This window comes from Pteropus medius, unplaced genomic scaffold (assembly GCF_902729225.1).
Source record: "Pteropus medius unplaced genomic scaffold, Ma_sr-lr_union100, whole genome shotgun sequence".
NCBI classification, from domain to species: domain Eukaryota; kingdom Metazoa; phylum Chordata; class Mammalia; order Chiroptera; family Pteropodidae; genus Pteropus; species Pteropus medius.
The window spans coordinates 4,020,447-4,046,235 of record NW_024349799.1 but is presented as its reverse complement, the minus strand read 5'-3'; the positions used below and the strand labels follow the sequence as shown (position 1 = coordinate 4,046,235).

Genomic DNA, 25,789 nt, shown 5'->3' with positions numbered 1-25,789 from the left:
CACACAGCTAACCATGTTCTAGGCACTGGGCTGAGGATTATCTTGTTGAATTCTCTTTGAAGCTCCATACATATAAGTGAGGGCACTGGGCACAGAGAGGAGAAGAGGTTTGTATAAGGTCCCATAGCCAAGGTGTGACAGAACAGGAATTATAGCCTCGGTCTGAACTGATCCACTTACTGTAAATGGTAGGCATGTGAGAATGACTCTCAGAGAAGCCCAGAGGCTGAGGGACTGGTCCAAACGGGAAGATATAAACCTCACCATTTTCCTTTTTCCTCCACCAGGGGTGGGTCAGGTCCTGGCTTCTTTCTTTAAGGGACTGCCCTTAGCAAAGTGAAAGCTGAGTCCTCCCATCTCTCTTACTAAATTACTCCGAGGGGCAGGATGATGGTGGCTTTACTCCAAAAGGCACTGACCCCTATGTGCGACAACACCAGGACAGCAGGTGACAACCCAGGGCACGGGCTTCTGGGGCCTCTTGGCCCTGAGGTGTGTGTTAGAGGCCTCAAGGCAGGTTTCCAGGGCCCAGGACAAAAGCAGTCCCCAGGGCGGAGCTCTGTCTTGTAGGGCATACTGCCAATCAGAGTGGCATCCTCCAACTTCTCAGTGTGTCGGGGGTGGTGGGAGATGTGGGTGTGGGGATTTGGGGCGTCTAAAGCCAGCTGCGGGAGGCCATGTCATACTTGGCTACCTTCCTGTTCATTCTCATAACAGAAGTCTTGAACTGATCATTTGAGATCACCCTCTGTGTTTCCTTGTGAATGGCTTTGGCCCCTCTGGGCTGTGACTTGCTCATCTGGGAAGTGATGGAGAGGAGGAGGTTGACTAATAAATCATGCTTCAGCCAGTCAACAGAATACTACTCAGGCATTAAAAATGATGAAATAGATCTATATGTTCTAACATGGAAAGATGGCTATAATAAATTATGAAATGGAAAATACAAGTTGCAGAATAGAATTTATGCTTTGATCACATTTCAGTAAAATAAATTCATACATACAGTAGTATATGCATAGAAGAGGAATATAGATATAGATATATCAGAGTTAACCAGTTTTCTTTTTGGGAGTGGGAGGGGATTATAGTTCTGTAACATCACTGTCAGGGGGCTGCATGGGATCCATGTGCTTCTAGTTTCTATTCTTGAATACAGCCCACGTCTCTGGGACTAGGCAGACGCCCGCCCAGCAAATCCCAGAACATGAGCCCTGGAGAATTTCCATGTCCCTCCAAGGAAGTAGAGGTTTGAAGGAAGTTAGAATCTCAGCATGGTGGCTCCAGAAGGCACTAGGGGGACAGTTTGAGGTCTTATTTTACCTGCGAGGGGACTGACCTAAAGAGACAGAATCGTGGTAGTGATGGGTCTTCTGACTCTGGGATGAGAGAGGGTCACCCCTTCCTCACCCTTGTGGTCTCGTCTTCCTTACATCATCAGCTATTTGACTGTTGAGATTATGGCTAAGAAGATCATCACACTGATTTGCACACACAAACATTTCTATATCAGCTGTTGAGATTATGACACAAGTCCTAGAAAAGGGAAAACAGGTTTGCACCTGTTTCATCAAACTTAAGAATATCCTTTGATAGAACAGTCCCTTAAAATAAAGCTGCCACTTTTCTATAATTAGCAAAATTACTGTAAAACTTGGGATAAGCATGAGAAAGTCAGAACTTGATTTTAGACACACACAACTCTCGATTCACTGCACTAACAGAAATGCAACCTCGGCAGTGATTTACATGCCTTGATCTGAGTGGGCTGGATGGTTTTCCGTCACAGATTTAGTGGAGCTCTGTACAAATTGGAAGCCATGATGGTGGGACCACGATGTTGGGACTGTGATGTGAGAAGATGAGGAAAGCAGGAACGGGGTGGGGCTGGAGGCCAGAGAGGCAGGACATGGCCTATACAGAGCCCCTCCTTCTTCAATCAGATCCTCAAGGGTTTTGTCAGTGTGTGGTTGAGACCAGGGGCTCAGAGACCATAGTCCTGGGTTCAGATTCCAGCTCCTCCACTTCTTCAGCGTCTATACTTCGATTTTTTCATCTCCAAAATGGGGATACTAGCAGCCACCTCATAGCAGTGTCATCCGTTAGGCCCCTCAGAACACTTAGGATGGTGCCTGGCACAGAGTAAGCCCTTGCCAACTGATGTAGCTGTTAGTGAAAAACTGTGCCTGTTTGATTGTCGCAGCTGGAGAAGGAAGCAGTTCTCCCCTGGGCGTGGCAGGGGGTCGCCCTAATTCCCTTGGGCATCACCCTGAGCTTCAGTTTGTTGCGTTCTGTCCCTGACTCTGTCTACCTCGGTTTCAGGTGCGACCGTCTGTGGAGCCGGCTTCAGGATGTCCCGGGGGTGTGGATGACCAGCCGTCCAGCCCCCCAGGGCCCAGGCCCGGATGCCGCCGGCTCTCGAGGATCGCTCCCCGAGGGCCGCCTGTGGCCCAGCGGTCTAGTCTCCTGACCCGGCGACCCCGCCCGTCTCGTCCGGTCCCGCCCGGCCGCCCGGGGCCGGGGTAGGCGCGGGAGCAGCTTCCGGAGCCCGCCGAGCGTGCGGCGACGGCGCAGGGACCCGGGGGAAGGGGCTCTGCGCCGGCGGGCAGCACTTTCGCCCAGCGGCTCGGCAAAATGACCAGCCTGTTCCGCCGGAGCAGCGGCGGCAGCGCTGGCGGCGGCTCCGCCGGGGCGCGCGGGGCCGGGGGCAGCGAGGCGGCTGCCTCGCAGGAGCTCAACAACAGCCGGCCCGCCCGCCAGGTGCGCCGCCTCGAGTTCAACCAGGCCATGGACGACTTCAAGACCATGTTCCCCAACATGGATTACGACATCATCGAGTGCGTGCTGCGCGCCAACAGCGGCGCCGTGGATGCCACCATCGACCAGCTGCTGCAGATGAACCTGGAGGAGGGTGGCGGCAGCGTCTACGAGGACAGCTCTGACTCTGAGGACAGCATCCCCCCAGAGGTAGGGGCGTGGCCCTGGTAATTCCTGGTAAAACCTTAGAGGACTCGGGTTAGGACCCTATCTGGGTTCTAACTAGCGAGCAGCCTTATTTCTCCTGGGGAAACCGTACCCAAGTCAGTCAGTGACCTTATTTTACCGGCAGAAATCATGCAGTATTCAACAAGCACGGAGCACTTAGTGGTATGCCGAATATGGTACTAGATCGTGGTTAAAGACTCATCAGAATCAAGGAGCTTGTTAAAAATGCAGACACCTGGGCCCCATTCAACATAGTAAATGCCAGTCCAGGGTGGAGCGCTGTAGTCTGTATTTTTCAAAGAAAGGCTACTGTTGAACCTCTGGGTATCCATCCACCTGGGCCGAGTCAGACAAAGTTTCTGCCCTCGAAGAGTTCACAGTCCAGTGGGGACTAGAGGCAAGAGTCAGGCATGGACAGCTCAGGGTGGTAAGTGCTATGATGGGAGAAGCAGAAGCAGGAGAGGAGGGTACCCGCTTCGGATGCACATATACTAAAATAGGAGAGGAGGGAATGGATTCCAAGAGGACGGCTATGCTGAGACCCAAAGGAAGAGCGAAGAGTGAGGGAAAGGGTGTGCAGGCAGAGGGAACAGCTTGTGCAAAGGCTCAGAGGTGAAATAGACCATGAATCCCTACGGAACTGACAGCAGGACCATCTGCCAGGATCCTAGAATGAATGGAGACTGAGAGGTTGACGAGGCCTAACCACTGAGAATGAGTGGGGCTGTGCTCCCAGAGCATAAGGAGCCACAGAAGAGGAGTGACGTCAGACTCTCTCTAACTGAGGCATGATGGAGGGGGTAGTGAGCAATAGATACCCAAGCCGTTCTCTTCTCACTCCAAGGAGGTGGTTGAGGGATATGTGACCACCCCACAGCATCAAGGCCCACCTGCTGGGCGTGGCCAGTCCTCTGGCCCCATTCAAGAGTTTAGTACATATTTGGACCCCAGCCTCCGCAGGACCTGTAGTGCTGCACACAGAGTCCTTCAGTGAAAGAGTCACTGCCTGCAGGAGCATGTGGCACATGCAGCCATGGACAAGACAGAAGAAGGACTCAGTGGATGGGATTTAACTCTGCTCTTCATTGAGTCCCAGCCTGTGCCAGGCACCATCCTCATGCTTTAGATGTTATCTCTTCTAATCCTCACAAACTGTATGAGGTGGCAGTATTATTACTCTCATTTACCGTGAGAAAACCTAGACCCAGATAAGCCTTCAGAATCCTACTCTACACAGCCCTGCAGGCAGCCACGGTCCATCCATCAATCAGAGTCATCCTGCAGGGTGAAGCTCACTTGCTCTTCCTCCCTTGGTGGATGCTGCCTCAGCTTTCTCTCTCCAGGTAGAGAAGTTTTGTGGACAATGACATCTTGTTCATCCCTGTGCCTCTTGCAACACCTGGGACAATCCTGGCACATCACAGGCACTCAGGGAATGTTGTTGAATGAATAAATGTTGCTGCTGTCTTTACACAGCTTTCTTTAGTTTCTTTCCCCAGGAGACCATTCCTGTGACCTGCCTGGATTAGCAAGTGCGTGGGAATATTGGAAAACCCAGATTTTCTTTGTGAAAAGGAGGGGTGAGTGTGTGTGTGTGTGTGTGTGTGTGTGTGTGTGTTTGCAGATACATCTTTTAAGTGTGAGCTGGAAGGAAAGTTTTCTGAAAACTCTGACCCTTCTACAGTCTCCTTTGTTCTGGCAGGCTGGCAGGTAGGATACTATTTCTTCCTTTGTCCATGGCACCCACAGCCCTGCGAACCTCTGCAAGGCTTCAGCGTCCCTGCACTGTGTGTGCTTCTGTTTTTCTAAGAATCTTGCTTTCCAGATTGAATCCCTTCTCAGCACCCCTCTTTGGCTGTGTCCCCAACCCCCTACCTTTGGAGTTCTGCCTGAGCCCATCGGCAGGCAGTTCCTGAGCCAGCGGAAAGTGCTTTGGAAAATTTATGAGCAGCAGCTGGAATGACAATAACTGCTGACTGGAAAAAGCCCCCTCTCTGGGGGCTGATGGATGGTGGGCTGGCCTGAGGGGTAGCTTTGCCACAGAGAAACATCTTCTGTCAGATAAATGGCCAGACCCTGGCCCCCAGAGCACCTGGCAGGCATCCATCACCCACACTGAATTAAGCCAGGAGGCCACAGAGCCGAAAATTTCAGCACCTTTAGAGCCAGAAGAACAACCTCATTGTGGCTGGCGGGATTGGGGGGAGAGCGGTAGGGGGAGGCCAGAAACATGGCTGGGGTTGCTCTCCCTGGAGACGGGATCAGCCTTTCTGGAGCGTGCCTGGCCCGCTGCCTGCCTCCTTGGCGTTCCCTCATTCTGCTCCAGGAGTCTCTTATGAGTGTCTGGTTCTTGCAGCCCCAAGAGGCCACACTGAGGCACAGGAGCTGCCGAGAAGCCAGGGTACCTCCTGTTGTGGTCATGGAGGCCTGATCTCCCTGCGTCTGGGGACCCCAACTGCTAGGCCAGTTATGGGAAACCGCAAGCAGCATTCTTCTAGGAACAATTCCCACTAAGCTCACCCCTCCTCACCCAAGTAACTCAGACCAAGCTCAGTGTGGACAGACTAGACCAGCCACTGAAGGTGGAGAGGCTTATCCTCCAGCAGTTGGCCTCAAGGCCCCAGCCTGGAACCCCGTCTCTCAGAGCAGTGGGGTCTAGGGGATGGGGAATAGGGGCTGAGGGACAGTACCAGTGTGGTCTCTGGGTGTGCCAGGTAGTTGCTGAGCCGCTGTCCTGTGCCAGACACCTGAGGCTCACCGGTGAATAAGAATGGAGCTCACAGTGTTCTCTCCTTCTCTCTTTTTTCCCTCTTTTGGAAATTTGAGGTAGGCAGAGCAGTGGCCTGCAAAGCAGCTACATTCTTCTCTTTCTGCAAAAGCATCTGTTTAAATACTTTCCGCCTCAAAGGAAAGAACGTTAGTGCATTCCAGGGCAAGAGGCCTCCTTGGGTCAGGCTTGCTGTATATGCACAGAGCGTGGCAGTGTGTGTGCGTGTGCGCGCGTGTGTGAGCATGTGTGCACTCGTGTGTATGCTCACTTACCACCTTCCCATCTGCCAGGTGTCCCTGTAAGATTCTAGGCACGGCTGGGCTCAGGGCCGGGATGTGCCAGTACAACCTGGCCCGGCCCAGGCTTGCAGAGGCAGAGCAGAGGCAGCTTAGCAGTGACTTCTGCAAACTCACTTGAGGTTAAAACATGGGGTGTGGAGACTCTGGGGCCAATTGACAGCCTCTGAGTCCTTCCTAGGTTCTTTGATCTTGAAGGAGATGGGAACAGAGCTGGGGAGGAAAAGAGAGGAGTGTTGGAGGCTAAGGTATAGGCTGGTTGGGGTTGTGTGTCCTTGGATCTCTTGGTTGATGGCTGCCTCCTGCCCCAGACTTCTCTGTGGACCTCTGGGGAAGGGTCTAGGTCAGTCCATGGAGCAGGAACCCCAGCCTTTGCCCAGCCTTTGGCCTCTGCCTGCTCCTCTTTCTGCCTCCTAGATGAAGCGAGGAGTCTGGGAAGGAGGGGCACCCCGAGTACTTTCCTTGCCGCTGTGCACCCTGAGAATCCACTCCGGGAAATGCAGGCACTGTGCCTGAGGGAGAGACCCTTGCTGCAGAGACCATGTTCAAGTTGAAGATTCGGTTCTAAAAACAGTGTGTGGCTTTTGCCATGTCACTTAGTCAGCTTGGGTCTCAGTTTCCTCATCTGTATAATGGGGTAACAATCCATATCCTACCTTGCCAAATTGGGGTCTAAGTGAGATAATCTACGTAGAAGTACTTTGAGAGAGGGTGTGACTGATGTTAAAGTTAGTTATCAACAATAACACATGTATAGAAGAGTTTGTCCATCACAAGTGTGCAGCTCAGTGGCATTTCACCAGCACTCAGATCAAGAAATATTTGCAAAGTGCTGGTCGTAGCAATTTATATTCCCACCAGCAAAGCAGGGTTCCTTTGCATCCTTGCCCACACTGGGTCTTGTGTAAATGTTACTTAAATTCAAGGAAGGGTTGTTAATATACTTTTCTTTATTCTCTCTGATGCAGATCTTGGAAAGGACTTTGGAACCTGATAGCTCCGACGAAGAGCCCCCTCCTGTGTACTCCCCACCAGCCTACCACATGCACGTGTTCGACAGGCCTTACCCTTTGGCTCCCCCTACTCCACCGCCCCGGTGAGAAGCCAGCTCCTCTCAGCACAGGGCAGTATGGGAAGGGATCAGAGGTTGGGACTAGGTACAGACACAGTGGGAATCTTGGCTGGACCCCTCAGCATGCGGCAAGAGACATTTTAACTAGATACCAAGAACTTTCAAACTGTAAAGATTTTAAGAGCAAACGTTCCCTAAATTCCTTCTCTAGGCTGGGTGCTATGCTGAACATCATACTGGACACAGAGTCAAATAAGGCTCGGTCTCTGTCTTCGGGGGGCTGATAGTCAAGGAAGATACAGAGTGGGAATGACGAACCCATGGAATGGGACATTTCCTATCCCGAGCCCATGGCAGACATTACTAGTCCATCACTGTGCTCTTTCCTGCTCACTTGAGACAGACCCTCAGAATCCTCCTTAGCACAGAACTCCCAGATAGCCATCAGTCATTGATGGAATGAATATATATTTGCCATCCCTCATCTAGGGATGTTGTGGGGATTTTTAAGCAATGGGAGCAAGTAAGTTTCTTTTGCTGGGATAGTTTGATAACTGGAGGCAGAAGGATAGACTGCTAGGTCCTTGGAGACTTATTCTAGGCCAGGGACTCTGTAATTTGGAGATTAAACGTAAAATTGGTTGCCAGTTGGGTCCCATGGATCTCTGAGGTGCTTGTTTTTCAGGGCTTTGTGTTTATCGTGGGGCTGCTGGAACCCAGATGTCTCTTTATTGTAGAGCTGCAGTTCTAGTGGATCTTCCCTTCTGAAGATCTTGGGAGCCTCAGACAGTGGTAGTGGAGAACTTTGTTCTCACACAGAGTATAGACAATATATAGATATAGACAGTAATATCGGCTACCATTTACTAAGCGCTAGAAACCATCCCATTCGAATCCTCTAACAACTGTTGAGGTGTAGGCACTGTCATCCCTTTTTGACAGATGAGGAAACTGAGCCTAAGAGAGGTTTCATAACTTCCCCAAGACTGCACAGCTGGGATTCGAACCCAGGTCATTTTGACTCCAAAAGCAAGGCTCTTCATTGCTGTGTCTTGTTGTTTCCCTAATGAGAAAATTCTGTGATTGCAGTTGAGGTTGCTGATAGAGGCCTAGAAGTTTACGCGGGGAGGTAGGGGAGCAATGTTTTGAGTCAGGGACAGGAGTAAAGCTGGGCTCCTTCTTTTGACACAGTGGTACCAGGAGGTTGTAATGGGGAGGGGTGCTGGAAGTAACTAGGTAGGTCTGAGTGTGACCCTGGTAGGACTTGGAGCCTGGAATGAGGCTAAATGATTTTCCATTGACTTTTTAAATTTATTTACTTATTATTGTTTTTTTAATCCTAAGATGCTTTTGCAAAAGGTTCGGTTTCTATTAGGCAGAGTGGTCCTGCCTATTTTTCAGAAGGGAAAATTGGAGCCCTAAGAGACAGGATCCCAGTGTAACCTGGCATGAATATTCTGGCCACATCCTCCCTTCCCTACTCTGGCTGGGTGTTCAGCTGCTGTGGGTTGGGTAGGCCTGGGGGCAAGGGCAGTGCAGCCCAGTAATGGGAGCCCCACATGGGGGCAAGGTGACCTCAGCACTAGACCAGGGCTCAGGAGGCCTCAGTGACTTTGGACAAGTCACTACTCTTGCCTGAGTTCAGAGTCCTGACCTAGAAGTGCTAGAAATGAAGGCTTTGCTGGCTGGAGGTAGATGCCGGGGAAGAGAACTTGAGTTGTGGAGTTAGGCAGAAGCTCTCCCCACCCCCTTCCTTCAGCTACCTAATTTCTAATTCTTTAGGTACCTTTGCTGTGCGGCCTTTGGCTCACCACTTAACATCTCTGAGCTTCGTTTGCCTCTTCTGTGAAATGGGACTACAAATCTCCTCCTCAGCACTGTTGTGAGGATTGACTGAGAATCGTTTGTGGAGTGCTTAGCATAGTGCCAGGCATGATCAGACCTACCATCAGTGGTTCACTGCTCCTCCCACCCCTACCCCCGCTGCATGGCTGGCCTCTGAGCTCTAACACTGAACCCTGAGACCAGTGGTGAGGCTTCCTTTCAGAGACCAGTGTTCAGAAGAGGTGGGGCCAGCCTTTGAGCAGGAGCCCCTTTGTTCCAGGATGGTCCTGCTAGGCCCAGATCCATTCCTAGGCTACTTCCACAGCCTCATTTAGTCTCTCTCTCCAGGACGTTCATTTCCAGCATTTATTGAGTCACCTGCAATATTCAGGTGTGTGATGCAGAGATGAATACAGCACTGCCTTGACCCGTCCCTCCCAAGAAGTTCAGAGTCTGTGGGACACAGGATGCAAGAAAGGCTGCCTAAAGGAGCTGATGTCCGAGCTGTGACCTGGTGAAGCAGAGGACAGGAGGGCAATCCAGGCGAAGGAAACAGCACGTGCAGAGGCCTAGAGGCAGGAACCATCTGGGGAGCTCTAGGAAGTATGGGACGGCTGGGCGAGGTAGCAGAGGCGAGGAGATCATGGGGTCTCGGTGGGTACTCCCAGGAGCTTTGACCTTATCCTTCAGCCAGTGAGTTTAAGCTGGGCAGTGATGTGATCAGGTTAGTGTTTTAGAATCTTCCTCTGGCTGCTGGGGGAGATCCGATTTGAGGAGGAGTTTAAGGGAGGAACGGCCTGGCCCCTTTCTGCTACCTCTAGTCACTGGGCTGCCTATGAAACTGCAGATAGGGCAGGGTTTAGGATATTGTCCTACTGGGGCACAGGGAGGCAGGGTGATCCCAGGGTAGCACACCTGAAAGGCCAGGATCCTTGGTTTAGCCTGGATGCTCTGTATGCCCTGGGACAGAGCCTGACCCTATCTGGGCCTCAGTGTCCAGTCTTTACCAAAATCCTGCCTGGAAGGTTTGTCTCTGAAATCCTTCTGGGCTCTGATATTCCGTGGGTAAACCTGGAGGTCTGATGGGGTATGAAGTTCTAGTGTTGGGGTCTCTGGGTAGGCTCTGGGCCAAGAGAGCCTCCCCAGTCGTCTCTCTCCTTCTCCCCTCCCCCAGCCGGTCCTGCCCTCTGTCTCCTGAATGAAAGACCAGCTCTGAAGCTCAGAGGCACCCCTCCGCACAGGCCACCTGCTGTTTTTCCATTGAAATTACAGCCTTGGAAGTTTTTTATTTGCCTCTCGGCTCATTTCTGACATTCCGTTCCAACCACAATGGAGTTGCCTGGGCTGACTGGGCCCAGGGCCCCCCTGTCTCTCGCAGCTGTGGGCTGACCTCATCTTCGCTGGTGCCAGGGCAAGGGGCCCAGAGGGGGCTGGGCCTGCCCTTCCTCGAGGACTCAGGCCCAGAAGCAAGGGAAACTCGGCTGAGGATGGGGCTCCTGCTCCTTGTCCCCCTCCCCTCTTGGGTTCTGAGTTAGGTGGCTAGAAGGGTCCAAATGTGACTCCAGGGCTCTCCACGGTGAGGTGTAGCTACGATGGGGTGGATACCCATCCCCCAGATGAAGGCCTTGAAGCCAAAGAAAGGCTGGTGACCTTGGGGAGGCTTTCTCTATGCTTGAACTCACTAAAGGTAGTCTTAGGGTCCCTGAGAGATGGGGGAGCCTCTTCCCTGCCTCTCAGGCCCTTGGGAAAAATGAAGCCTCCAACAGTGACAGGAGGTGGCAGAGTGATGTGGAGAGAAAGCCGCCTAGGAATCAGGTCCTGGGTTGTGATGCAAACTCTGCTCTGGACCATCCCCTCATCTGCACAGCGAGAGGGTGGACGAGGCGTGCCGGGGTTCCCTTGGCTCCAGTCTGCGTGTGCTGCTACCACCATGCACTTAGCAGCTTGTTATCCTGTCTGCTGCCCCCCCCCCACCTCGCCCCCGCGAGGCCGCCCGCCCAAAATAGAAAAGGAAAGGAAGTTATTTCCACAGGCAGCAGCAGCCCAGCCGGAAAAGCTCTCCTCCAGTGAGGGGGCGGCGGGATTCCTGGAGCTGGAGACCAAATCAAAGCCAGGCTCCAAAGCCAGAGTGGCCCCCACCGCCCCCAGGCCTCGGCTGCCTTCTGTGCGTGTCACTTCCCTGATTCAGCAGAACACGTGTCCTGCGGTTGCCACGCTGCAGGCTGCTGAGGAGCTGTGGGGAGCTCCTGGCTTGGGCCCAGGCTGCCCTCGGGCTCAAGGCGGCAGAGCAGGAGCCTGGGGTCAGGGAGGGCGGGTGCTGCCTCTTCTCTTCCTCTCCTTCCCTCCTCGTTGTTGGCCTCTGCCAAGGCACAGACCTCACACCAGGCACCTTACCTATGAAGAAAGGTACCTTGCCTATAAAGAGCAGAACTGAGTGCCCCCAGAACAAGAACCCTTCTGCTCCCACATCTCAATGTGCCTTTTCAGAACATTGTTCGAGACAGCCTCATGAGGGGCTCCCACCTGCCTTGGCGGCGAGGCAGGGGCTCACCCAAGACCACCCTGCTGGCTTGCGGCTGCATCAGAACAAGAACTTAAATATATTCTACTCTCTGAGGATCCTGGCCTTCCAATATCCCCTTATCCAAGCAAGCCAGCATTCAGGCAGACCGGGCTGTTAGTAGCTTATGTGCTTGTTAATTTGGAGCATACTTATTACTCAGCAGCCATGAGCCCATACTGTGCTAGGTACTAGGGACAGAAGCATGAAAGGACACGACCCCTGCTGTCTTTAGAGGGTGTTCGTAAACATCATCTAAATCCACACCACCCAACCTGAGTGCCATGATCAGAGAGCTCTCTAGGCCTAGAGACCTCGATGGCACTGAGTGGTTGGAGAGCAGTGAACTTCTGGTGCATCGAGAACCCATGCCCGGGGCTAGAGGTGGGGGTTAGCCAAGGCCTGGTGAAGAAAATGAGCTAGAGCCCTGGGCCTTTGTGCTGGAAGCAGTGGAGGGCATGAGCAGAAGGAATGCCATTCTGAGCAGGATCCTGGCGTGATGGGCCAGGATGCCTGTGTTTGGGCCTGACGGTTCCCTCCTCTTGTCACTTTTCGCCCTCCAGCATTGATGTGCTGGGCTCTGCGCCCCCCTCCAGCCAGAGGCGCTATCGGAACTGGAACCCACCACTGCTGGGCAACCTCCCCGATGACTTTCTCCGCATCCTGCCCCAGCAGCTGGACAGCATACAGGTAACGGAGGATGCCTCCGACCTGCCTGTGCAACATCTCCACTTGCCCACAGAGTTTGTGCCAGCCAGTTTCACTTCCTGATGTTTAAGTCCCGGCTAAGCTATTTCTGTTACCCTGGGTTTGTAGGGAAAGAATGCTGAACCAAAAGCCTCATTTCCTGTCCGGGTCTGGAGATTTCCTGTTCCACCCAGGGAAGGTGACAGCCCTGAGGATACTCTGGCTGTAGGAGAGGTGGGCATGTGGGCAGCCAGTGGCAGAGGGCCAGAGCACCTTCCTTCCCTCTCCTGGGAAAGGGCCAGAGGTAGCTTCTCCCCAGATGTTAGCGTATCCCAAGGGGCTCTCGCACAGGGTGGGGGTCTCACCCTGAGGTAGCTGGTGCAGGGAGAGTTTCGAGTTTGGGGATCCTTGTGTAGGCTCTTGAGCAGTTTGCAGATTACTTTTCAGGACTATTCAGGTTGTAAATAAAGGGATAGGATGGTCCAAGGGGGAGGAAAAGTCGTTTTTAAGCCCTTGCTGCTTCCTCAGTAGAGAGGGATCTGGCCCGTTCAGTTGGATTTTGGCCTATGACTAGATCTTGAAAGGAGGCTCAGGCCCCAGGATGTGGCTGGAGGATTCTGGGAGAGGACATGTGTACCCCTAGATGTGCATGGATGTTTGTACAACATGTGCCCTTGTGAGTAGGCATTCAACATGCTCGCTCCCCTCCTCAGGGCAACCCTGGGGGTTCCAAGCCCAGGAGTGGAGCTGGCGGCCTGCCCGCTGTGGCTGGGCCTGGCACCCGGGACCAGGAGAGCCGCTGGAAGCAGTACCTGGAGGATGAGAGGATTGCACTCTTCCTGCAGAACGAGGAGTTCATGAAGGAGCTGCAACGCAATCGCGACTTCCTTCTGGCCCTGGAGAAAGGTGGTACACTGGGTGGGGACCCTGTGGCCACTTCTCCATGGCTGAATAATGGAACTGATGTTGGCTATAGCCTTTGGGGTCAGGAGAGGCAGGGAGCTAGAGGCCAAGGGAGCTGGAGGTCTCTGAACTGCTGAGACATGGCCCTTACCACCTTGTCCTTGTGGGAGCCAACGGAGACCTGAATCACCGGGAGGAAAAGTGTGCCCTCTTGGGCCCTCTCCTACCACCCCACCCCACCGCCAAAACACACACACACATCTGCTCTATGCCAGGCACTGGCCTTGTGTCTGGAGCTCCAGGAGCAGAGAGACTGGGTCCATAGGTGTCAGAGAAGGAGCCTGGCTGAGTGGAGGACATTAGAGCAGGGGTTCTTGAGTTTTGGGGGTGTTTAGATTGTCTTTGGCCCGGGGACCCTGCTCTCCAGCCTGGCCGCCTTTCCCCTTCAGGGCTGGAGTGCGTTTGAGGTAGAGTACTGCAGGAGAGCTGTGGGACATCTGTCTTGTGCTGGTCACAGTGGCTACGTGTGTGTGTGTGTATGAGACAGAGAGAGACTGACAGCTTGTCACGTGGGAGGGGCAAGAAGTACAGGGAGAAGGCTGAGCTGAGACAGAGGCCCAGGGTTAGCCCCAGCTCTGTAGCAAAGGTACTGGGGGTCTTGGGGCCTCTCCTTTTAAATGAAGGGGTTGGACTATATGATCACTCAGAGTCCTTCTAATTCTGACATTCTTCCATTCCAGTGCTTGTCAGGGAAGGTGTGTTTCTGTGGTCGCTGGTTCTTTGAGAGCCAGCAGACATTGTGTGTGCAGACACTTTGTGTGTACTCGTATGCATGTCTGGGGGTTTCGCCTCCAACAACCACCTGCATCTCAGCCCAGGTGCTACCTTCCCTGACTGGTATGTGGTCCTTTTCCAGATCGATTGAAATACGAGTCCCAGAAATCCAAATCAAGCAGTGTGGCTGTGGGAAGTGACTTTGGCTTTCCTTCTCCCGCTCCAGGTAACCTTGCCTTCCTGGGAGAGAGGCCTGGAGGGCACAGGGGCTCATACCCAAGCCCTGCTTTGTGTTCTTGGAGTTGAGGGTAGAGTGAGGAGATGGGCTGGTGGGGAGGGTTGTGCTTCTACCACTGCACTCACCGTGGAATGAGATGGCTCCTCTACTTAGCAGCCCTGGGTTCTTACCAATCCAGCGGCTGCTGGAGCCCAAGCTGGGGTTGGCTAACAGGCTGGCTGAACTCCTCAGAGGTGCCTGGAGCTCTGGCAAGAAGAGGGCATGCCACAGCACATAACGTACCATGTGAGAATGGGGGAAAGAAGGAGGCCTTAGAGACTTATGAGGTTTGGTCTTGGCCCCAGGGGAGCTTATGGAAATATATCCAAGAAACAGTAGAGCAGACCAGCAAAGCTGACACACTGGTTGAATACAGCAAGCTCATGGCGAGGAGCGGGGCAGGATCTGTCTGGGAAGGAATCACTCATTCGCTCACATTCAGTAGCCGGGGAAAATCTGTTGTGAGCCAGGCCCGGCCCTTGTGTTGGAGGAAGAGAATTTTAAGCTTCATGTACAAGATAGTGAGAAGCAAGAATTGCCTCAAGAGAGGGCCAGACCTCTCCAGGGGCCTCAACCAGCTGAAGGAAGGCCAGGGGTGGACAGGAGCCTGCTGGGATGCATGGACGAGGGTCAAGCTGGGAACATGGGGCAGAGAGACCCAGAGGCCCTGGTTCAATACTCGACATATATGTGTGGCATAGTGGCCCCTCATCAGCCAGAGCCCTCCACATACGCACACAGGCTGCCCTCCTCAGAGACAGAATCAGCAGCTTCTGCCCGAAACAGACCTTATATCACACAGTGGAGAGGGGACTGGGGAGCAGAAGGATGGGGAGCTCAGCTGTCCCAGCTCGAAGAGAGAAAAATCCCATGGAACTGATTCATAAGCAATAGGCTGGGAGCTTAGGCCCCACCAGATGTGCAGCTGAGGGTTTTAACGGCAGCCTCTGTCCTTGATCCTGAATTAACTATAGATACCAGGGCTGCTGAGATGGATCAGAATGACTCACAGAGGACTTAGCAAACAAGGTGACTCGGGATTAGCCAAGCTGCAGGGTAGACAGCACGGGCTTTAGAAGGGCAGTAAGAAACCCAAGTGGGTGCAGAGTAAGTGGGGAGACTCTGGGTGGCCAACTGGGTTCTGACATTGGTACCAACCCCATTCTCATTCCTATTCATTGTCTAATGATTCAGAAACTCCACGTCTGGGGGGAATAATGGATGGGGCTGACCCTGGGGAGAAGGGGGCAGGAGCCATCACGGATGAATGCCTCTGTGCCCTGCACCTTCCTTCCGTTACCTCATTACCTCTCACACCCCGGGGGACGCAGGCAGGCAGACCACTTGCTGGTGAATGTTTAGCAGCCAGCTGGGTTGCAGGATAAGGCCAGGTGCAGTGTCTAATGACTTGTATGGTGTCAAAAACCCCAGCCACAGCTGATTTCAAGCTACCAACATGACTTCACGGAAGTGGAGTTGGTCCGAGAAGCAGACAGTTGAGAGCAGGTTCTCGTCACATATAGCAGGCCACAGGACTGTCCCTCTTTTTACAGAGGAGGAAAGCCAGGCGCGGGTGGGGACAGACACACTCTTTGAACCACAAGTGTCGTCCTTGCTCTAAGCTGTTTCCTAGTTACAGAAGAAACCTGCTCTTCGCCTCCTTCCTCAAATAGCAGGGTTGGGCTGAATCCCTGTCCTTCAGGGTAGCCCCAACCCGCCTCCCCGGGGCCTTGGGCAGCCACTGTTCCTCTCTGGCTGGCCCTCAGAAGTGTCTCCTCCTTCCAGGAGTCAGTGACAACAACTCCACTGTGTCTGAAGATGCCTTATTCAGGGACAAGTTGAAACACATGGGAAAATGTGAGTCCAGTGCATGTCCCCCTTCCAGCTCTTCTAAGACAGGCCCTGTGGCCCCATGGGAGGGAGGGAGCCACCCAGAATTTTTAATGCAGTTGACTCTTGGTGAACTGAAGTGACATTTTAATCGCAGGCTACCTCCCTCAGCCTTCTTGCCTCATTTCTCTGTGCGGCTGAGTCTGGATACAAATTAAGTTTTAAATCCTCTTGAGCCAGCTGTCTGCAGAAAAATGACGTGCTATACCTCCCTCCCCGGAGTTTTAATGTTCATGTTCTCCATGGCTTGAGGGGGCCTGGCTGGGCCTGACTGAGTGGGGGGGCTATTGCTAAACCTACTTTCTGCAGGTGGGAGGCCTGCATGGTTGATGACCTCTTCCCACAAAATCCTGCCAGCCGGTACTTGCCTTCCCCTCCCCATCCCACAGACACAGAACCATGTGTGAATGAGGCTGCTATCCTTTCAGGCTCCATTTCAGGGAAGATCTGGGATTAGTCACGGAAATCCCAGAACCATCTCTGGAGGTGGCAAGGCGGGTGGAGGTAGGCGGCGGGAAAGAAAGCCAAGATGCACTGCTGTTTGTGTCAGCTGAGGAGTACCCGGATCTCGGGCTGCCAGCTATCCCTGGTCTGGTTTGCAGTGGCCTGTGCTGCCCCTGCAGGCCAACCCAGGACGGCAGCTTCACTCCCCCAGGGCACCAGCCTGTCATCACCTCTCTGGCTCCCTGGGCTCTCACACCAGCCTGCCCACCTGCCTCCAGCCCTGGTGGGGGTGGGGGCCTGCCCCAGCCCCTTCTGAGCCCTGGTGGGCAGCTATCTGGTGCTCTGGCTGCCGGCTTACAAGTCTCTCTGCTCCCAGCCACCCGGAGGAAGCTGTTTGAACTGGCCAGGGCCTTCTCAGAGAAAACCAAGATGAGGAAGTCAAAGAGGAAACACTTGTTGAAGCATCAGTCGTATCCTTTCTGGCCCGGCACTGGGTGGGGGCAGTCGGTGCTAAGGGCACTGAGACCCTGGGCTGGGCTCCCCAAGGCTATACCCTCCTCCAAGAGTGGGGCCTGGGTCTGTGGCCCTCCTTTCTCCATGAGCCCTGCTGCCAGTCTGCTGTCCCATCTCTCCGTTCCAGTCTTGACCACCATGACCAGGCTTGGGGAGAAGGCCAGCATCTGACGTCTTCCTGCTGCAGGCTCAGAAGTTGTCCTACAGCATTTGTACTTTTTGTCTGGAGTAATCTGCATCTTGGGAGAAAACTTGGTTCTTCCTTTGAATTCAGCAAACCTTTCTCTAATTTCTCTGACTGAACTGACCCTCAGATCTTTCTGCCTCCTCATATAAAGCATGTTGGCCTTGGCTTCTCACTTTCAGTCCCTTGAGTAAAAATAAGGTTTTCCATATTTTTAATCATCCAGGCTCCCATCCTTGCTTGTCAGACAGGGCCCAGGACATGAGAAGCTGAACAGCCAAAGAACAGGGAGAAAGTCACTCCTCTGTCCCCAAGATGGGAGCTGGCTGATAGGGCCTGGCTGCTCAGGTGACTCCAAGAAAAGGAGCCTGGGTGAGGTACTGAGGAGTATTGGGGGGATAAGGCTGGTGTGGTAGAAGCCTCCTGAGCTTGGAGTGGGTGGTGGAGGGCTCGGGACAGGGAGCGGGAGGACGATGGCGGTGCCCACTCATCAGTTTTCCTGAACGGCTGGGTAGGCTGGGGGCTGCTGCATCAACTGCCAATCTCCTGGACGACGTGGAGGGCCACACTTGTGGTGAGGCATGGAGGGTGGGGAAGCTGGAGTTCTAAGTTGCCTGTGGTCAGTGGCCCTGCAAGAGGAGGGCCTGAGTTTTTCATGGTGGACCCAGCCTGGGGGACACATCAAGGGTTGGTGGGCAGGTGACCCAAAGAAATGGGCCCTTCCACTTGGACCATATTGCCTCTCCCTTCCTTCCACTCCTGAAAGGGAGCCCCAGCTGCACCTCCACCTAGATCTCCACCTGCAGCATAAAGTGCCAGGTGTTTTTTCTGGGGAATATTCTCTTCTCTGGGGTGTGAGGGGGCAGACAGGCCTACCTACACAGAGGGACCTCAACTTGAGAACAACCTTAGGGCAGGTTCAGTTTCTGGGCCCAGAGGCCTTTCAGTGTTCATTTATCCAGTCCCTCCCAAAGGCCACATGGGCCAGAAGATGCTGCCTCAGAACTTGTCAGGCCTGTAGCCGAGCCCTGATCCCTATGCCTCAGAGCAGACTACCCTTCTGTGGTCAGGAGATATCCACAAACAAGGGCTTGGAGGGCCTTGGAGGTCATCTGGGTAGTCCAAATTCCCCATCCCACTTCATAGGTGAGGAAACTGAGGGAGGAACGTGTCCGAGGTCTTGGAGCTCAGTCATGGAGACAGGCTGGCGGTCAGGTGTCCTAACCTTGTACCGTGCACTGCTGCCTTCTCACCAGACCCACACGTCGCCCCCCAGGGATCAGCATGTGCCGGAGCAAACAAGGACGCTCTCTTGCCCAGCCTGGGGGACTTGTCTGAGCGTAGCCCTGCAGGGTGGAGGATGAGGCAGCTTCCCTCTGCTTTTCAGATGAAGACTTCCGGGGAAGGCGGCAGGAGGTGTCCAAGGCGGAGGAAGCCCTAAGGGAAGGACAGTAAGAGGTAAGGCCTGGAGCCACCGCTGCCCAGGGACTGTCCAAGGCTGGGGCTGCCACTCCCCACATCCCACCTGTCTTCCCAGGGGTCCAGAGGCATTGGGCTCAGGAGACTGGATAGTGCAGGCTCTGGGTTTCTTCCCTCATCGCTGTGGCAGGGGACCTGGGCTTCTGCATGGGAACTAGTCTTCTGCATTTCTTTTTCTTGGTTATTCATTCATTTGACAAAAGATAATCACACCGACCTAAGCCAGATGCTGAGAACAGGAAAAAAAATCAGCTTACACCCTGAATAGTTTACAGCCTCATTGAGAAAACAGTCCAGGACACACACAGCCCACTATGAGGAACGATTTAAGAAAAGCCGAGATGGCCTCACCCCGGCCGAGCACACACAGGACTCTCCCACTGCCTGCCTGGGTTGGGCGGTGCAGGATCTGCCACAACCGGAAGAGAGAAACTGCCCCTTTCAGGGCAGCTCTGTTTCTGGCTGGAGCCCTGGCCCCCAGGCTGCTTCTCCTCCTCTCTTCCTGAACACCCCTGGGGGAGAAAACAGGGAATGTCAACACCTCCTCCAGGACTCGGTTACTCCTGTCACTCTTTCAGCCCCTCCCCCCATCAGGAAGCTGCCTGCCTGCCCTCCCCGCAACTGTTGTCCTGGTCCCAGTGGTCAGCATCTACAAGGCTGTATTGAGCTGACGATGTGGCAGGTATGGCCCTGTTTCAGACTGTAAAGAAATACTTGCTACCCTGAAGACAGTTGTCATGGAGGTGAGGTAAACCAAGTGCCCGCTCCCCTTAGCCTCTGCGGCTGGCCTTCACATCACCTCTAGTTGACTCTTCACCACATCCGCCACCAGGCACATCCAGACTCCTTTCGTGCTCAGGCTTTCTTCACCCATGGAGTTGCACCCACACTTCCCACTTCTCTGGAAAGCTCAAGTAAAGCCAGCCGGGGGAAGGGCCCTCACTCCCATTCAGCGTTGCTGCCATCTCTATCCTGTGGATCCTCAGGGACAATGTGTCCAGTCCAAAGCTACCCCTGCATCATGACCTTGCCCATTATTTATTTCCCTCCTGAGTCTTCCGGGTTTTCCCTTTCTAGCTCCTTTCCCAAGTCTACCTACATCCTCCTCCTCCACCCCATCTTTAAAACCAGGAGACCTCAACATTTTCCTTCATCACCCAACTTGCAAAAAAAGTTTCACCCATTTGCAGGCTGGCAGTCCCTCCTGCCACCCTCAGACTGACTCGAGAATGTCACCTGCCAGGTCCAGGGCCTTTTCCCGTTCTGTCCTCTGGCGCTCTCTCCTGCATGCCGTGCCCATCATCTTTCTTGAAACTGCCTCCCCTTGGCTCCTGTGGCCCCAGAATCCTGGACTTTTCTTTCTCTCAAGTCTTTATTCTCCGGGTGCTTTTCAGGTTCCTGTTGCTCCTCCCATTCCCTCAACCCCAGGTAGCTCCGCCCTTGATGTTCCTTGCCGTCTTCTCGCTCCTTACTCTCTCTGGCACTGAGCGATCATTTTGTGCAGTTGGCTCCAAAATCTGAATCTCCACCTCAGTCAGTCCTCCCTGCCTGCTCCGTATCCCCAGCTGTGCCCATGATTGTCTTTCTAGCCCTGGATTTCAACTCACTGATGGCCAGACGGTCTTTCCTCCTGACTTCCCCATTTCATTTCTCATTTCCTTCATCACCGCCCTGGTAGACTCTCACCACCTGGTTAATAGCCCCTAGGCTCTTCACTGCCCCTATTCCGTTCACCCCATCACCTAAAAACTTTGCTTCCATTTCTCTTGCTGTCTGAGTGGGTCTTCTGAGAACTAAAGGCTTAGGAACGTCTCACGCTGGTGAGTGGGGCCCACCAAATTCTAGTCCCAATTTACTTTTCTGCCACCACAGGTGCCTTGAGTCTGGCTCACCTGAGCTATTACTGTATCACAGAATGGGCTGGGTACGTCCCTCCCTTTCACCCTTTCCCACCCAGCAGCTTCCACCAGAATTCCAGCCCTCCACTCCATCTCTAGCTGCCAGAGTCCCTGCTGTTCTGCAAGTTGAAACGTTTCTAGGAGCTTAGAATGTGTGTGTGCATGTGTGGATGCGCGCGCGCGCGCATGTGCCCCCAGGCAGAATTCCAAGGCTGACACAGAGTCCCAGGAGGAAGGAGAGAGTCTCCTGTCTTTGGTAGCTTCTGCCCAAAACCATCTCTCTAGAAACCAGTGATGAAAGACCACCGAGCTCCGTTGAAAAAGACTCCTCCCATCCCTTTTCCTTACCAGATGCCAGCAGCTCCTCCTCGCTGGAGATGATCTGACATGGCGGAGGCAGCCAGAGAGCAAAACTGGCCCCCAGTTGAAGAGCCCAGCTGCAGCCAGACAGATGGTGCTCGAGTACCAAGGCCCAGTGATTCTCCGGCCACAGTCCAGCCCAGCCACTGCCACTTTCCATGGGACTTAGAACTTCGGAGTTGCTGTGATTGGAGGAAGGACCTGGGGTTGGGGTGCAACAGCCAACCAGGGCCCCTTTTTTAGCCAGGATGTTCTATGGGTAATGGGTGGAAATGCAGGATCCAACTTCCCTTCTTATAAACAAAACAAACAAAAAAACCCTGATCCCCTACCCCGGTCCCCAGCTCCCTGCTGGGCACCTTGAGTTTATTTCCATGGCCTCCTGCATCTCACCTTTTTCCTGGGGCTGCTGACCTGCACAGCCCCTTAGGCTGCCTTTGTTAGGGGCTGGCATGGCCCCCAGCAGGGATGGGGAGGGTGGCCCACCCCCCCGGAGCTGGAGGACTCTGGCTAGGCAAGGGTAGTCTGTACTTTCATAGAAGACAAAAGCCAGTTTTGGATGGGGCCCTGCAGTCTCAACAGTGGGATCTCAAAGGGGCTCTGAATCCTGAGCTGGACTAGAAGATCTACTATAGCCAAGGGTATACAGCAGCGGGTTCTGAAGTGACCCTTGAGAAGGTACAGGACTGAGGAACAAGGTGCAGAGGCTGCCAGCCTGGTGGGAGCACCCGGGCCAGAAGGGCTTCTTGGGTACCCCTTGCCAAGAGCGAGTAGGTGAATGGTCAAGAGGAGACTCCGGTTCTACAAACCTTACCTGGCACCAACCACTGCCAATGGGAGAGAGACTGCCTAGTCTCTCTGGCCGCACCATCGGGATGGGAACATGCTGACCTCTCTGGAGACCCTGTAAGCCTGAGCAGCCCGAGGCTTCGGTGCTCTCCCGCCCCGCCCCGCCCCGCCCCGCCCCCGGAGTGTGGAACCAGCCCAACCGCTGGGCTGAGAGTGGGAACCAAGCCTTGGCGGGGCCCTGGTGGCCTCAAGTCACCCCGGCATAATGAGGGCGTGGAGGGCGCTCAGGCCGGCGAGGCGACACTGCCATTGCACCTCTTCCCACCCCCGCCCCACGCGGTGCTGGCGGACCGCCTGGCCGGACCCAGGCGGGAGGGGTCGGATGCGCTACCGCCTCTGCGCGTGACCAAGTTTGGAAGCGCGCGGGGGGCGCTCTAGCCGGGGACCCGCTACCCTCCGCTGTGCCCTGCGGCCAGGCTGTGCCTCCGAAGAGCCCCCCGGGCCCTCAGCCCAAGCTCCAGCAGGGTCTGACCCTCAGGGTTAGAGGTGGGGGGGCCTCTGGGCTGTGGCCCTGAACCGGGCGCACCGCGGGGAAGTCCCAGCCCCATGTCTGTGTGTTGCTTTGTTAGTGGTTTGTTTTTTTTTTTTCTCTTATGTGTGGGTTTTTTCTTGGGGCTGTTTCATAGGAATTCCTGTAATAAAGACCTGGTGTTCTCTTGGTGCTCTGATGTGGCCGGCGGCATGGGCTGGACATTCTCTGTTCTCTCTTCTCTCCCCTGGGCAGGGTTTTGGCCCCTCGAGCCCCGCGTCTAACCCGTGAGCCACCTGCCTCCCCCGCCCCCCCTAAACCGCAGCATGTGACGCCCAAGGGCCCAGCCCTCTCTGCAATGCACTCAGAAGGTGACACCTGCTGCCCCCTCCGCCACCCTGCTGACCTGCTGGCTTTGCTCAGCATGGTCGCCTTCCTGTTTACCCTAGGAAAACAAACTGCTTGCTGATAGGCAAAGGAAACACCGACAGGAAAGTCAGCCTTGTGAAAGCTCCAGCAGGTCACCTCCCTAAATAAACAGAAGGCTTCTGGAGTAACGGACTGGAGGCTGGATGGATGTGCAATCTCAGACTTCAGAGGCCCGCAGAGATTTCCCAGTTCAAATGTCTCTAGTTTTCCCCTACTCCCCAGCTCAGCTGGACTACCTCCCAAACCAGCGAACTCATTGCCAAGAGAGGAAGCTGGTGCCCTTTTCACATAGGGCAGTTCTCAAGGTTGAAAGTTCTGGTGTTGAATCCCAAGGCCTCCTTGTTGGTTCCACCCACACATCTTGATTCTGGGCTCCGGGTCACCCAGGCCAAGGCTACCACTCTTCCCGCAGATGCCAGGTTTGAGCTCAGTGGCCCGACTCTCTCCTTTAGGACAAACACGCAGGTTCCTCCCATCCTCCCTACAAAGAAGTTGTCCTCACACCCCCAGTTTGACCGAGGTCAGCTTATAAATTGGCATACCTGAGACAGCTGGTGATGTTCCAGACATGCGGTTTGGATCTGGGAAAATCAGGATTATCCTCTAACCCAGGGGTCCCCAACCCCCTGGCCTTGGACTGGTATTGGGCCCTGAGGGCGCTGTTAAGAAACAGGCTGCACAGCAGGAAGTGAGTGGGTGGATGGGCCAGCGAAGCTTCATCTGTTTGCAGCCGCTCCCCAGCGTTAGCATCACCGCCTCAGCTCCCCTCAGATCATTAGGCATTAGATTTTCATAGGAGCGCCGGTCCCTGATGCCAAAAAGGTTGGAGACCACTGAACTAAAGTTTGGGAGCCACGGTGCCAGGCTGGTACCTAGTACTGGCCTCACGGTAGAATAACCTGAGTAGCTTGAAAAATCCTGATGCTCAGGACCCTGATTAATTAACAACCATGGTTGGTTTCTTTTAAAGCTCCTCCAGTAATTCAGGTTTGCAGTCAAGGGATTGAGGACCAGCACACAAAACAGTCTGTTAGGTGTTTCATATTAGCTGAATTAATCTTGCCCAATAATGGCTACTTTGCAGATGATGCTATGACAATTCAGAAAGGTTAAGTAACTTATACAAGATCACAGAGTTGGCAAGGTGTGAAGCCAGAAAATGTCCCAGGGCTGCCTGACACTAAAACCTGTGTTCCCTCCTCTCTACCCCTGCTCCTCAGTGTGCTCCGTGGACAGCAGCACTGACAATTACCTGGGAGCTCATTAGAAATGCATGTTGTCAGGCCCCATCCTAGATCTCCTGCATCTGAACCCGGGGTGTATTTTAACAAGCCCTCCAGAAGGTTCTGATATCTGCTCATGTGTGACAATCACAGTTCTACAGCCTTGCTACTCAAAGTTCGGTCTGTGGACCAGCAGCAACTGTATCATCGGGGAGCTTGTCAGATGACTTGTATGCACATGAAGGTTTGAGAAACAGTAGAACACTGGTTCTCAAACTGCTGTACACTGGAATCATCTCTGATGCTTGAGGTCCTGTTCCCAGAGATTCTGGTTTAATTGGTTTGGGATTTAGCCTGGAAATCAGATTGTAAATGCTCCTTGGGTGATTCTAACGTGGCAAAGTTTAAGAAACAGTCACCATTTTGCCTATTTGTATAGATGAGACTGACGGTGACTGGAACCAGAGAGGAGGGTGTGGGGAGAGAAGGCAAATATTACCGGGTCCAACAGGTGTGCAGAAGATGAAGACCCTTCTCCATGACGAGTCCCTCCCTGTTGAACAGTGTGTATAGGACCCAGGGAGGAGTTCGGTTGGGCCAGATAACCATCCTAGCCATCTACCCTCATACACCACGCTCCTCTGCAAATCCTGGGCTCTTAGTATTTATAAGGTGATAGTCACATATTTAAGTCCTGCAAAAATGCTGAGCCGGGCTATCTGGAGTCTGGTCCAGGCAGTGCCCCTCCCTAACTTGAGAAGATGGCATGGGTCTGCAGAATGCTGTATCCAGAAGAACTGGCCTGGTTATTACCACACTGGGTCTCAATCCTCCCTCTGTTCTCATGAACAGGCAGCTGACAGGGGGTTAACACTGAAGGAAAGACAAAAGAACTTGGTTTGAAGAAGGTAGGTTAGGTGTGGGGTGACAAAGACGAAAGCTGCTTGTGAGTGCTTACTGTATGCTAGTCACTTTTCTGGGGTGCAGTCAATGTTATTTTACCTATTTCCCACAACTATTGTATGAAATTAGTATTATTATTCCCATTTCACAGATTAGAAAACCGAGGCACAGAATCGTTAAGGTCCTTACTCAACATCACCCTCAGTAAGTGGTGGTACCTGGATTTGAACCCAGGCAGCTGAACACTAGAACTGGTGCCTAAACACCAAGCTATATATTGGGGTGGGGAAAACAAGTGGTAAGACCCAGAACCCCTGCATAGATGGGAGCTCAGAAAAGGCCACCTTCTAAAACACATCACCGTAATGATACATGATCCAACAGTATGCCTGGAACTCACCTATTAGCATTCTTTAAATGGTTTTAAAAACAATCTCTTAGTATTTCCACTAAACAGCAAATATTCTACTGAGAGAGAAGCACATGAACTCCTTTTGTCCATTATCACAGCCTAGATTAATTTGTTGGATTAGCTGACTGGGCCAGCTGGATGGAGGAAGATTTGGAAATTTCTGGAGACAAGGAAGGGGTTGAAGGGGGCCGTGTAAATCTACTGCCACCTGGTGGTTATCTCAGAAATGGCAGTCGCTGGCCACTGAGAGGCCAATCGCCATTTTCCCAGGAGAAAGTGAGCACCTGCTTGGCCCAAGGCCAGAGGGACATGTTTTGTAAAATTTGCAAAACAGAGACATTTTTTGCACTTTTTTTTTTTAAAAGGTCCACTAAGGTTATATAAATGTTAGGCCCCACAAAACCAGCATTCACCCTGCCTATCATTTCTAGAGAGTAAAGGGTCACAATTTCTTATCAGGTCAAGAGGATTATTCTAGGGACTCTGAAGTGAGGTGCTGTGAAACTCAGTACAAACTCAGCACGAACCTGCTTTGCTATAACCTTGCTATTCAAAGTGTGATCTGTGGTTGTTGGCATCAATCTGGAA

At 53.4% G+C, this 25,789-nt stretch overlaps 1 protein-coding gene and 1 long non-coding RNA gene across 6 annotated transcripts in view; both read left to right on the top strand.

Annotated features, from left to right (window-relative positions):
- Positions 1 to 22,433, top strand: part of CUEDC1 (CUE domain containing 1) — a 74,710-nt gene extending 52,277 nt beyond the window's left edge. The window contains exons 2-13 of one of the 5 annotated variants that reach the window (XR_005657982.1): positions 2,323 to 2,967; positions 7,020 to 7,147; positions 12,071 to 12,197; positions 12,324 to 12,428; positions 12,908 to 13,100; positions 14,014 to 14,097; positions 15,934 to 16,005; positions 16,859 to 16,952; positions 17,695 to 17,753; positions 18,567 to 18,637; positions 19,253 to 19,340; positions 20,908 to 22,433. Coding sequence is in view for 3 of the 5 variants with exons in the window: in XM_039885730.1 (XP_039741664.1) it covers positions 2,635 to 2,967; positions 7,020 to 7,147; positions 12,071 to 12,197; positions 12,324 to 12,428; positions 12,908 to 13,100; positions 14,014 to 14,097; positions 15,934 to 16,005; positions 16,859 to 16,952; positions 17,695 to 17,753; positions 18,567 to 18,634 (1,263 nt within the window). In the remaining 2 variants the exon portion in view is untranslated. Of the gene's footprint in view, positions 1 to 2,322; positions 2,968 to 7,019; positions 7,148 to 12,070; positions 12,198 to 12,323; positions 12,429 to 12,907; positions 13,101 to 14,013; positions 14,098 to 15,933; positions 16,006 to 16,858; positions 16,953 to 17,141; positions 17,618 to 17,694; positions 17,754 to 18,566; positions 18,638 to 19,236; positions 19,341 to 20,907 lie in introns of those variants that run through there. The other 4 variants (XR_005657981.1, XM_039885730.1, XM_039885732.1 and 1 more) reach the window with 4 other exon arrangements.
- Positions 8,969 to 10,235, top strand: LOC120620795 (uncharacterized). Its single transcript, XR_005657983.1, has 3 exons — positions 8,969 to 9,153; positions 9,296 to 9,570; positions 10,122 to 10,235. It is a non-coding gene; the product is annotated as an uncharacterized LOC120620795 (long non-coding RNA).
- Positions 22,434 to 25,789: the final 3,356 nt, after the last annotated feature.